The following is a 12,654-nucleotide window of genomic DNA, read 5'->3' as shown; positions in this document are numbered from 1 at the left end:
CCTACATACTTTTCTGCTTCAGATGCCTCTCGCGATTCGCCTCGCGAGTCAACTGGCAATCATAGTGCGTGCCACAATTTTGTTGTTAGCGCTGCGGCTGTGGTGGTTAATACTCTGGATTCGGAATACTCTTTTCACAAAGGTGAGTGAGCGTTAGTACTTACTTGCTGTGCACAGCTGTCACTAGAAGTGTATTTTGTGTTGAGTTTCTCACGACAAAGGAGAATCATGGACGAGAAAGGCATACTGCACGAGTGCATAATTCCTTCCTACTTCTCGGTGCTGGCATGGGCAATTCAAAACGAATGCGATTCAGAATTTGGTTTAATCTACAGAAGTCATTGGTTCACTTTTCACAAAAGTTTAGTTATGGTGATGTTTAAAAAGTTTCTGATGGTTGTAACCTAGCCTGGCGAATAAACACTCGGTGAAACTTCGCAGCCTGTTTCCCTTTGTGCTTTCACCTGCCGTGGTAGCGTAGCCTTATTGGGTGTCGTGTGACTATGCTGGAGGACGCAGGTTCGACTTTTTGCCACGGCGGCCGTATTCGAATGGGGGTAAACTGCAAAGAACATCCATATGGCGGTAGTGGCACGTATAACTCTATCAATTGTATATGATCGTACTTTCACGCATGGAGTGTACAGTGGTATCAGGTTTCCTAGAATCATTAAAAATTAAGTGTGATGCTTTTTTACGCACCTCGTTGAATTCATGAGTGCTGTTGGTGCCGTGCGAAACTAAAAATGCGTGGGCTTACCAAGTATGTCGACACCGAAAAAAATCATTATTTTTTTACACTCTAAGGTAATCGATAAAGCAAGACTGCTTGGGAAGCAGAGCTCCTTGTATTCGTGACAAATTGGTAGTATGAAACAACACGAGACACACATGGAAGTGTGCGGAGCATCGTGCGGGTGCCTGACGATAAAAAAAGAGAGGCTTTTACTCTACACTAATAAAACAAAAGAAAGCTTTTACCCAAGATTGTTGCTTACAACAACCTTGGGTAAAAGCAATCGCTCGCGACTGGCCGTGGCCGGCTATAGGCTTGGCGTGCGCATTCGCGCGAGCAAGACCCCCGTGATTGAGGAGAAACTTGAACGCTGAAGGAGGAACGTTGCTCCTTTGGTCCTTGCCGCGAGAGGGCGCGACGGGTAAAGCACCCGAAAGGGAGGAAGTCGCTGCGCCGAAGGAGGAACGGAGCCCGTTTCTCCGTTTTCACTCCCTTTTTTTGTGTGTTGAATCAGTCAACTAAGTAGCACACAGGTTCCATTGTTGATTCGTTCATTTCACTACTACACCACAATTTACAAAAGCATTATACCTATACGAGCTCTTTTATTTGTATGCCGATAAATAACAAGCTCTTTTATTTATTACCGACAAATAACGAAATCGTATCGCCAGTGTCATCGATGAAGTCCGGTGTGCCCACGCGTCTCAAGGCGAGCGTCAGAAGCGGCGGTGTGCCATGGGTGACCGTATCGGCTCCGAGCTGGACATGGCCGTCAGACCCAGTTCCACAGTTGACCAGGGAACGAGACATTGCTCCAGCTTCTACAAACGCGCAAATGACAGCACCCGTGAGCACGTACTTGCAGGCGTGCATCAGTTTCGATGCTTGCAAACACTGTTCCTTAAAGCGCTCCGGTTATACTTACGCGTGCATTTAAACGAGCGTTATATGTTTCTTTCAGAGTTCTGAAAACTTAGTTTTAATCACTGGTTACATGCATCTACAACTGAAAAAGCTGCTGTGAGGATTACGTGGTCAGCCCATGTGTGAGGGAGGTAGGTGTCGACGCAATGTGTGGCGTCAGCAGCATCCGAAAAGGCACAGAATCCGATGCTGGCGTCCCGAGAACCGTAATGAGAAAGCGGGTTCGAGATAACGTGGCACGTAGACACGAAGTAATCAGACATATGGACTCGCTCGCCTCTTAAGGTTTTAAAGAGACACTAAAGTCAAATAACAATTTCTGTCAGAGTGAAAGCTCAATGTATGACAACGTCTAAGAAGACAATATTGTCGCGAGGGCAATGTCTCGCGGAAAACTTTGTTTTTTTTCAGCTACAGCTGGAGTTTGTTCTTTGCCAGATGCCCCTGTTGGCGGCGCCGTTTAACTTGTCCCGGGGAGCGCGCCCAGTCTGAACAGAAAGGGCCGCGTCTGGTCGGTCACTGTGCGCTTCGCGCCAAAGCAGGCACCGCGCCATGCTTTGGACTAGACTGCAGAAATTAGGTGCCTTTCTCTTTCTTCTAACCACTGTGCCCCCACACTTCAAACGAGCGAGCCATATTTTCGGTGCTCCGGAGCAAAAGGGGGCCGAAATTTGAGCGCTTGTTAGCTCGTCAAGGCCGTTTCAGAGAATGCAACCGTTGCCAGAAGCTGCCACAGTTTTGTCGCGAGGCAGGATTCGTTTCGTTCGCGCCCCGTGCGCAAACGACTGCAGGCACACAGCGGGGGTACTTCGCGGGACGACCAGAGGCCGAAAATTGAGACCATGTGTGCGCGTCGCCTCTGCTTGCCGGAAAGTGGTGTGAACAGAAAGTGAACCGATTTTGTCGCGAGGCAGGCTTCAGGCAACCACGAAAACTCATGTTGATTTGATTATCCTCGGCTTGCCTGATTGGTCCGCGCAACCGGGGACGCTAAAAAAACCCTATTTAAGTGGCGACTCGGGCTCTTTTTGAGGTGAGCAGAGTCGGGGTCAACAGAGCATCTCACCACTGGAGACCAGCCATGCAAGCCGAAGGGTATGCCACCATTTTCTATGTTTTGTCTTTAGACCTATTCTATTTTGTAAATTGAAGTGGCGTTAGCTAAATAAACTCCAAATGAGTGCTCCCCGAAATCACCGTGTTTACTTCTCATCGATTGCCTCCGCGGAGTTTCACCCACACTTATTCGTCTCCCTGGTCGTCCGATGCGCCTAACTTTGAACAACCCCTACACTTCACTGCAATATTATCAGCAGCATGCAGTACCCTAGGTATTGAGAAATTAAAGTAAATGCAAGAAAACACATGCGCCACGAGTAGGAAACTTGCAAAATAATCCCGATGACGTCAGACGTACCCTATAATTAAGCACTAGTAATCGAGCTAGCTGCACTGAATGAACAACCTTCCGTGCATCAAGAGACGTACGTAATAAAATGCTACTTGTTCATTTTTGTTCGGTTCATGGAAAAGAGAACCACTGGACATTACTTAGGGGAATGGGGCGAGTGTTTCACAAGTTCCATTTTCGCATGGTTAAACTAGACAGGTCATGCCATCTAGCGGGGCCCAGTTGAACCAAGCACACCCACCATCTCGGAAGCTACGGTAGAAAATTGTTCAATGGCAGTTGAAGCTTCTATAACTTTCCCTACTTTTACTCTGCTGCTACTGTAGTGTCGGCGGCTGCGCAGTAAAGCCTAGTAACGTTGTGCACGGCAACAGTGGCGTGAGACGGTCATTTTCAGGCGGGGGACTTGAAGTGCGTTAACGCGATGCGGACCACTAAACCTGATTTGATATCAAAATAAGCACTTACTTGGCACAAAAGTATCAGTGGAAGGTTCGTAGGCAAATATGTGCACATCGACAAGCACATGCACGAAATAACATTTTAAAAAAAGATTGGGAGGGGGCTGGTGTCGAACACTGCGTGCTTTAAAAAAAATAACTTTTGGCTGCCTCCATGTTAAGCCCTTTAAAAAAAGGTTTCGGTGAGCTGCGGCACGTCTTATCAAATGACACCATCCCGTTTGGGACACAGCACTCACGGCTTGGTTCCGTATGGCCTCCAGTACCGCCCACAAGGGCACCTGCAGTGCGCCGACGATGACGAGGCTCCAGCCGACGTAGCACACGTGAACCGGGAACTGGATGGGACCCAGACGGAGGTAGCTGCAGCCGGACAGCAGGCTCGTCAGCAGGGTCACCTGCCAACCAGGACCGACGCATCCACTCAATCCGACGGAACGGCGACGACAGCGCGACGTCGCGTCGTGCCACAGAAATGTCTCGCATGTACGGCGTAAAACTATAGATGGCACAGATCAAAGCATACCCCAAAACAGAGGCCGACACACTTGTCTAGGACAGCGCAGCATCGCTGTCGGGACTGCACCGGCGGCATCCCGGTCGAGCGTGATCTGAAGGTTCTCGTGTAAGCATCGACCGAGAACTGCAGCAGCGCCATGTCCCAGAATACTCTTTCAAGGAGAGCACGGTGTCACGCAAGTTTCGCTCACTATTTTGGCTGTTCCCTAAACTGCTATCACGCTAGTCTTAGGAAGCTGTTCAAATGAGGCAGTGCCAAGCACCAGCTTCAAACACATCTTTCCCAGCGGTTTTGTAATCGCCCGCGGAGATAAGAGCCCATGTATATATAAAATACGCTCGATCGCAACGAACGGAAGGCTCAGAATAGAGAGAAAGGGAACATAGTTTGTCATGGGGGGCGATTGATGGTACGTGGAATAACTAACGAGGGAGAGAGCACTGCGCAATCTTGATTTTCCCTGTTCCGAAACGATGTTAGGCAGGTCGGCGCTCGCGCGATAACCTCCATATCGAGCGCGACTGTATATATACAGGTATACTATGTGGTTTGAGATAAGCCATGCCTGAGCATGCGCGGTCAGTGATGTCTTGCCTGCCTTCCATTTTCTTTCCTTGTTTATCGCCGCGGCTACAGTAACCGTTCTGGTCGCCGGCGCAGAGGAAGAAAAGAAAAAAAGACTTGGTGGATGTATCTTTTTAGGAGTCGGTCACTTTAGCACGAAAGTGAAACGTGTCTTCGCAGAGGTAGTTGGGCGTTTATTGTGCATCGTATCGCCACGAAGGAATGGCTGTTACAGCAATAAACAGCAATGTCACGAGAAGGACGGCAAGCAGCTCGAAACGCGCATCTCAAACAGGAGGCACACATGAAATGAGCATACACAGGACGAAGCGCGGACTGTCACAGCTCGACACTTAAAGCACGCTGCTCAAACAGAAAGACGCACGAAACTAACGCACAAGTATACACAGGACGAGCGCGACCAACTGTCGCAACTCTTAACTCCGTGTGTGAGCAGCACGCTCACTCCGTGTAGGCCCGTGTGCTCAGATTTGGGTGCACGTTAAAGAACCCCAGGTGGTCGAAATTTCCGGAGCCCTCCACTACGGCGTCTCTCGTAATCATATGGTGGTTTTGGGACGTTAAACCCCACATATCAATCAATCAACGCTCACTCCGTGAACGCGGCCACGGCAGCGAGTGAAGTGACCTTCGTGGCCTCTTTAATGACTGTAACTTGCAAAAAACTTGTGGTGGGAGCACAAAAGGTACAAAACGCCTGAATCCCGAGATAAGCGCGCACGCGAGCGACTACGCCAGGGAACATCTATATGCACTTTGACCACGCCATGTGGAGGCGTGGTCAAAGCAACGGGCTTAGCAACGAGCTGGGCGAGAGCACGCGTGCCAAACGCGCACGCTCCCCACGCCATCTCGTCACTGATGACGAAAACGCGGTGCAGTTACTGAGCTCCGATGATGGCCAACGGTACATGGTGTGTATCTCAGCAACGTGCGTTGTGGGGCGTATATTGGGTCGGGCGCTGAATCGCCTCGCTAATGCTTTTCGTTCATGCTTTTTTTCTTTGCAACATGTATATTGTACCGGTGAACCTTGGCGCCGTCTTTGTACGAGCGAGAGAAAAGACGACGACGTTCGTGTGTCGCGCTCTCGGCGTCCTGTTTTCTATGCTGCAGCTGTCTTGCTTGCCCTGGCGAGTTTCTTGCTGAAACTCCTCCGAAGAACACGCTTGTTACAATATGTATATTTTACAACGTCATATCCGTGACGGCAGTAAGTCAGCGTAACAGTAGTGGACTCCGGCATAAAGCAATTTCGTGTCAAGAAAAAGGGAGTAGGAGGGAGGAACACGCGGAAGCACAGGAAAAAATTAATGAAAACAAGACCTATCAACCGGCTCGACCCTTGATGAAGCTGTGCTGTACGTTTATTTTGGGTCAGTGGTGTCATCATTCGGGGTGATCCGTCGTACATTTACCGGGATCGTTTTTTTAAGAGGATAGTATTTCTTAGAATACTTCGACGCAAAAATTTCGGTCTGTCTGTTTGTCTGTCACATGATTCAGCCAACCAGCGAAAGTTTAAGCCCTTTCTCAACGCCCAGCCATGGCTTGTTCGTATGCGTGGCTGCATTCATATACCTATGAACACTGTCGATAAAACAAGCAAACATTACACAAAGCTGAAGCGCAACATCAATACGTTACTATTAGGTAGTGTGTTTATTTAATAAAAAATCATAGATACGCATTCTTAAAGGCCCTAGTGTTTAATACACTGTGCTGACAGTGCGACGCTATGCACGAGAAAGCGGGTGTTTCCTACTCTTCGCTAAGACATCACGGTGCTGCCACCTACCAGTGGCTCTGCATTCTACACAAGCTTTTGTTTCTCGACATTACTGCCAGATGGCGTCTATATCTCACGCAGCGCCTCCAGACAGAAGACTATCGTCTTTCAATCGACGACTTTTGCAGTGAAGCTCGTGGATACGCCGCCATTTTTTGTTTGTCTGCGTTGCTACCGACCGTCGCGGTGCTTCTGACGGTCAAAATATAGTTGTTGTAGTCTATAGCGATAAATAAGAAAGAAAAATGTAATGCAGGCGCATCACTTAGGCCACACATATTAAAAATGTGGCCTGCCTCAAAACCCGTCCTATATATATGTAGCTGTCCCTTGTACAGTGCGCAACTCGGCTGTCCATAACGACGGAGCGTCGTGCGCGAAACAGCACGGGCGACATCTGCAGTCGCAAATACGCCACAACTGAGCATGCGCGGCGCCAGTGATGTGCCTGCCTTTCGATACTGATCGCTGTTTACGGCCGCGGATGCAACAACCGCTTTGGTCGTCGAAAGCGATCTGAGCGATTTCGCGAAAAAAACAAGAAATAAAGACGAAGTAAAACCGTTGTCGCTGCGACGTGATATCACGAAGCGAGAATATTTCTGTTTTGTCGTTGTTTTATTTCGATTTTGTAATGTTGACAGTGCTTCGACAGCCAAAGCAGCCATCGCGGCCGCGGAGATGGGTGGAAACTGCAGGGCAGGCACATCATTGGCGCCGCGCATGCTCAGATGTGGCGTATTTGCGACTGCAGATGTCGCTCGTGCTGTTCCGCGCGCGACGCTTCGTCGTTTAGACAGCCGAGTTGAGCACTGTACATTGTCGTCCTTTATGAAAGGGAACACGTGGGCGAGTGGCCGCTCTGCGGCGGCTGCCTACAGGACCATCATCAACCGGCAGCAAAAGAAAAGGCGTCGGCTTTTGGAGTCTTCTATTGTAAAAAAAAACGAGTTATGGCCACTGGACAGGCGCTGCAACACACTGCAGCAGTCATAGAGAGCAGGTTACGCGATCGCGTGTTCCCTTTCATAAAGAACGACAGTGTACAATCCCGAGCACGAACTATCCACGTTCTTGACAATACTGCACTGACCTCTGTGCACTGCGTCACGACTACTGTCCCATGGTTGTCGTTGGTTCGGGCTTCTTCTGGCGGTTCGTACCAAGGCCTGCTGACCCTTCTAGTTCGCACACAAAACCTAGTAGCACGGTCGTGAAACAACTCAAGATAACCTTCACCGCGTTCCGACGTCGAAATACACTGCGTCCATTATTGGTGCAGCAGCTTCGCGCGCTTCGTGACTACAATCGCAATGCAGATGAAAAAACACTCATTTTTTGACGAAAGGAACAAACTTGGCCTTGCAACATTGCACCGTCAGCGGCCGATATACATGTATTCAGGGAACGGAGAGGAGCGGGAGGCGTTGCCAGATTTTTTTCTTTGTTTTTTTTAGGGGGGAGAGGGGTATTGTGGTGCATGACGAAAGCTTACACACATTAAATAACGTTATATAATTACTCACCTTCGTTTTGTTTGACTTTAATTTATACCTAATTCACCCTGCGCACAAGTTCTCACTTGTGATCTCTTGGCATAAGCTTACTTCGTAAAATAAGCACGGGAATACCTATATACCGTCGTGGTTATCACGTAGCATGTTTTTTTTTCTATGTCTGCAACAACTCTATTAATCATTTGGATCAACTCATTTCGTTACCATATATACGCAATGAGCAGCTTGCATGGTTAGTACGTTTAAAAAGAAGGTGGGGGGGGGGGGGGGGTTCGCGCTGACTCGGTGGTACGAAAAATTCGTGCACTGACAGTGTATATACGGCAAACCACAACTGGTAAAACTCTCTAACGCGGCCGGAGCTTCCCACTGTAGTAGATAGCATAGGTTTCTTGGCAACGCATGGGGCACCGTATAAAACTGAATTCGCCATAGCAACCAGCGGAACTCACCACCAACGCTACGGGAACCACGACGCACCAGGCGGCCTCAAGTTTCACCGCCGAGAGCTCGCCGTGCATCAGCATCACGTCCAGTTTCAAATGCTCCAGACCTACAGGGTGAACGTGTGACAACGCCATTGGCACGCGTTATACACGGCGCATTGTTGCAATCTTGCACAATCTTTAAATAGGACCTATATAAACAACGTCTGGAAGTACAAAGAACGAGCACTGTTATTCTTTACCGACCGTTTCCCGTCCTTTCGGCGCGATTCGTGACGCCAGCTGTTCACGTATACCGTCGCGGGGAAATAAGCTATCTATTGGTCTCCTGCTCGAGGGATATGTGTCTGCCCTGCGACGCAGTCCCGTGCCCATTACACCTTTTCTCGCGCGGATATCATGCACGAACAAACTGACTTCACGTCGTATCGCGCGTTTTCGACTGCGCAACCAAAGATAACAGCACGTATAGCCGAAAATCGCGAAGTTTTGATTGGCTCGCAACCATAAACGTGCACACGGTTTCCTATCAGAGGGGAGGGGGGGGGGTGGCGAGGGACACTATATTCAGTGAATCTCCGCACTTATAAAAAAACTAACCCCCGAATCACCCACCCCCCTTCCGGCCTCTTCAGTGATGCGACGATCAGCTTCGCATCATTCGCCTGAGTGCACGACCACGAAACTATAGCTCTGGCACGGCTCTCGCATTTGAGCCCTGTGCGCATCGGATGGCAGATCGATGAAACTTTGTGATGAAAGTGAGTAAAACTTTGCCCCTCCTCCGCCTCTATATCGAGATAACCTGCTTACCCATGGTGCCGAATGCTTGCTTGGCAGTGGTGAAACACGAAATCAAACAGCGGAAGACTCGCGTGAACTTGAGCGAGCGCTCTCGGACGTAATGATGAGTGTGTACATCCAAAATGCAAATTCTAAATTGTGCTATGAATGTCTATGTGGTTCGCGCTTTAGCTATGACACGATGCCTTTCACAAATAAACGTGACGTACTTTTCAAATTCAGTCTCTCTTTCTCTCTGTGTGTGTGTGTGTGTGCTTTACGGCAAGACTGCCAATTGTGCGCATATTCAGCACAAAGCGTGCCTTTACCACGCATGACGTCACGGTGAATGTTTTTTTGTTTTATATATGTTGGCGCACCGTATATCCACATAACCGCCAGCAGCTCGAAGAAGGCCACGTAGCTGAGCAGGAATCCGACCACCTGGCTGTCCACCAGCTGCACCAGGTACAAGCCCGCCTGCATTGGCCGTAACGTATACATATATCATTGGTCACGCATGTATGCGTCACTAACGGTGCTATCTGGCACGTCTATCACAGAGCGGTACAAGGTGGAGGCCGAATGAGCTACAAGGTTTTAAATCAAGCTCATTTAGAGCAGAGGACATAGACAAAACGAATGAGAAAAACAAACGTCATTCAATAAGTGAAGCTGAAATAGCCATGTATTTAGTGCCCTGTAAACATTAAATTCTCGATGCAAAAGCGTTAGAAACCTCATTTTGACCGAGAGAGCGGAAAAGCATGCGTTAGTAGTCCTGTCGGCGTTTTGCGACGCATAGTACACAATTTTTAAATTCATATATTCAATGTGGTATATATATAGTCACTTTTCTTTCATCTATACGTGACATCTTCGACTTTTACACGAAAATATTCTTTCAGTTTCGTACGTTGCGGCATCAAACTAACAACGCCACGAAACGACGAATGCATCTGTACAGCTGTTCTCATGCTTACGAGAGTAAAGTAATCATCATCAGAAGCAGCAGTAGCATTCTCCGTACTAATACTACTGGAGGTCAAAGCCATCCATATGTTTGGCCAATAAACCAGGCCGTGTGCATGCTGCAACTATGTCATGCTGCAACCATATCTGCCGGCGTGTTTTCTAATACTCCTTAACGCACTTGGTTTCTCTTGGAATACAGTATGTCAATCTTAATGACCAGTCTTAGTGATCTTGGCCTCTGGTTACATGTCCTGTCCACGCTTTTTGATTTGAACAAAGATGTTTTATTGAAGCGTTTGGTTCTCGAGCCTATATCTTAGTCTCTCCTTGTCCCTTGACGTCAAACCTATATCACTTCCATATCAGTCAACCATATATCATGTTCAGCTGCTGAGCAAGCGCTGCACAGCTCTCCGCACCTCGGTGACGAATGGCAGGCCGAGCAGGAAGGCAACGACGCAGTAGGCGACTGCAAAGTGTCGCCGGTTCCGCTGCACCAACGGCCAACTGTCGGCCAAGTGGGTCAGTGCCACGTCGACCATCGATAGCTGCAAAGGCACAGCACAGCACATTTCACGGTCTCGCGTGACCGTGCAGTTGCCGTATATCCGGGGTATCAAACACGTGACTTGCAGAGCTATCGCTAGCGGCCCGACATGCACATGACTTTTTTTTAATCACATATATATTTTTTTTAATTTCTTAACGGGCCCATGACACCCAATTTTTCATCATATGTTTTATTTGGGTGATTCTTCGTGCGTTAACAAACAAGCCGGCGAAATTTTAGTGCATTCGGTTAAAGCTCTTGCTTTACAATTCGACCTGGCAGTCTGGCAACACTGGCGAACTCGCAAGTCGTGAGGTAACAAGGAGCTAGCTGCATTCACTAACTGTGCGAGCATCTGCATTCCGAACGATAATGTTCCGTGGTCAGCTGCGCATGAAAGCGAGGAAACTTGACTTTCGCGAGCATGCATGGTACTGAAACTGAACAATTTTCAGCGGCTGAAACTTCGGTATAAAAGACGTCTCTGCTCCTTCAAGCTCATGACGTCACGCGCACCACGGCAAAATGGCGGTCGCAGGCGATGCTAGGCGGTGGGTGGCGTTTACGGTCGGCAACTTCCAGAACCTGTTTTGCACTGAAACTTATTCCCTTACGGTGCATGCACTATTAGTATATGTGTATGCTTAATATAGCCTCTTCTTCTACTCTTTGTTGACACAAATTGTTGGGTGACCGGGTCATGGCCCCTTTAATGAGTATGTTCATGAGGTACTAGGACATGACTGGCAGAAAACATTATTTTATTGAGGAACCCCATGCGGTCTCTATGAGTTAACACATAACCGTCAAACATCGGCGTCGAGATTCGGCCAATAAATCTTAAATTAGTGTCCAGATTTTAGTAATCTTGTAGATTGGTAGCGATGCGTTGCTTTTATAACCTTGACGTCATGCACCTTTCAGAAATTACTTTTACATGACATATACGTGAGAGGCCGCATTTCCAATCGCAACTTCAATAAAACTATGCAAAAACACCCCACCACCACCCCACCGTACTTTCTTCATAACCCATGCAGCCCTTCCAGATCCATATTTCTGGCTGACATGCTCAGGTGAGTTTGACATTTGACACCCCTGCCGTTAATGTTCGCCTTAGCGTGGGGCCTCTGCCCTATACCACAGGAGGCTGTGTTACGAATTGATAAGCAGAAAACCCGAGGAGGCACCAAAATAATCCCTAAAAATTGTAGACTGATCGGTCATTCTTTCAAACAGGCTGTACTTGCTGATTTCGTGGCAATGTAGTCGTTACCAGCATAGACGTACGAAGAGTTTCCCACGAGAAAGAGAGGGTGGGGGCAAAGTTCGTCGCAGCACCCTCCTCTATTAGGCCTGTGCTGACTTTGCCCCCCCCCCCCTTCCCACTCTTAGGTGACTAGCTACACTAACCTCAAACGTAGCTTGAATATATAGCTTATGTGTCTTGCCCTCTGGCGGCACGTATATATCTCACCTGCGAACTGCTTCCGGCGATGAGTACGAGCAGGAAGAATAGGCTGGAGGAGAGCCAGTGCACCGAGTACTTGCTCATCGCCACGAATATCACGCTCTGGCCTGCGTAATAATCGACACTATGCAATGAAATGGACAGCCGAGCCTCGCGATCATGGCTACTGAAGAGAAAACGGTATACTGTGATTTTCACGACCTGGAACTTCGGGGATTTTGTTTGTTTGTTTGTTTGTTTGTTTGCTTGTTTGTTTGTTTGTTTGTTGGTTTGTTTGTTTGTTTGTAGTAGTAGTTGTTGTTTTCTCAACGAACGATTATCACCTTTATCGATTTGTAGTCGCTCAGAGGTGGTGCCGTCGGATACTGTATACGTTTCTTGCAGCTCTGTTGGGGACGTAGTTGTAAGGGGAACGAAGCGCAAAAAAAACGTAGCGCAAGGAACACGGGCACGGTTCATTGTTCCTCTCTTTGTACTGCATAC

General features: G+C 48.3%; 1 protein-coding gene across 1 annotated transcript in view; it reads right to left on the bottom strand.

The window, feature by feature from the left end:
* Positions 1–1,321: 1,321 nt before the first annotated feature.
* LOC119164895 (sodium- and chloride-dependent glycine transporter 2-like) overlaps positions 1,322–12,654 on the bottom strand; it is a 16,766-nt gene continuing 5,433 nt past the window's right edge. Inside the window, exons 6-11 of the mRNA XM_075873218.1 lie at positions 12,178–12,278; positions 10,570–10,698; positions 9,556–9,655; positions 8,399–8,499; positions 3,775–3,933; positions 1,322–1,560 (exon numbers count right to left, since the gene is read on the bottom strand). Of these exons, the coding sequence (XP_075729333.1) occupies positions 1,456–1,560; positions 3,775–3,933; positions 8,399–8,499; positions 9,556–9,655; positions 10,570–10,698; positions 12,178–12,278 (695 nt within the window). The 3' untranslated portion in view covers positions 1,322–1,455. The remainder of the gene's footprint in view (positions 1,561–3,774; positions 3,934–8,398; positions 8,500–9,555; positions 9,656–10,569; positions 10,699–12,177; positions 12,279–12,654) is intronic.

This window comes from Rhipicephalus microplus, chromosome 9 (genome assembly GCF_043290135.1).
Source record: "Rhipicephalus microplus isolate Deutch F79 chromosome 9, USDA_Rmic, whole genome shotgun sequence".
Taxonomy (NCBI): Eukaryota; Metazoa; Arthropoda; class Arachnida; order Ixodida; family Ixodidae; genus Rhipicephalus; species Rhipicephalus microplus.
Note: the sequence above shows the minus strand (reverse complement) of the source record. Positions and strands in the feature narration are given on the sequence as shown.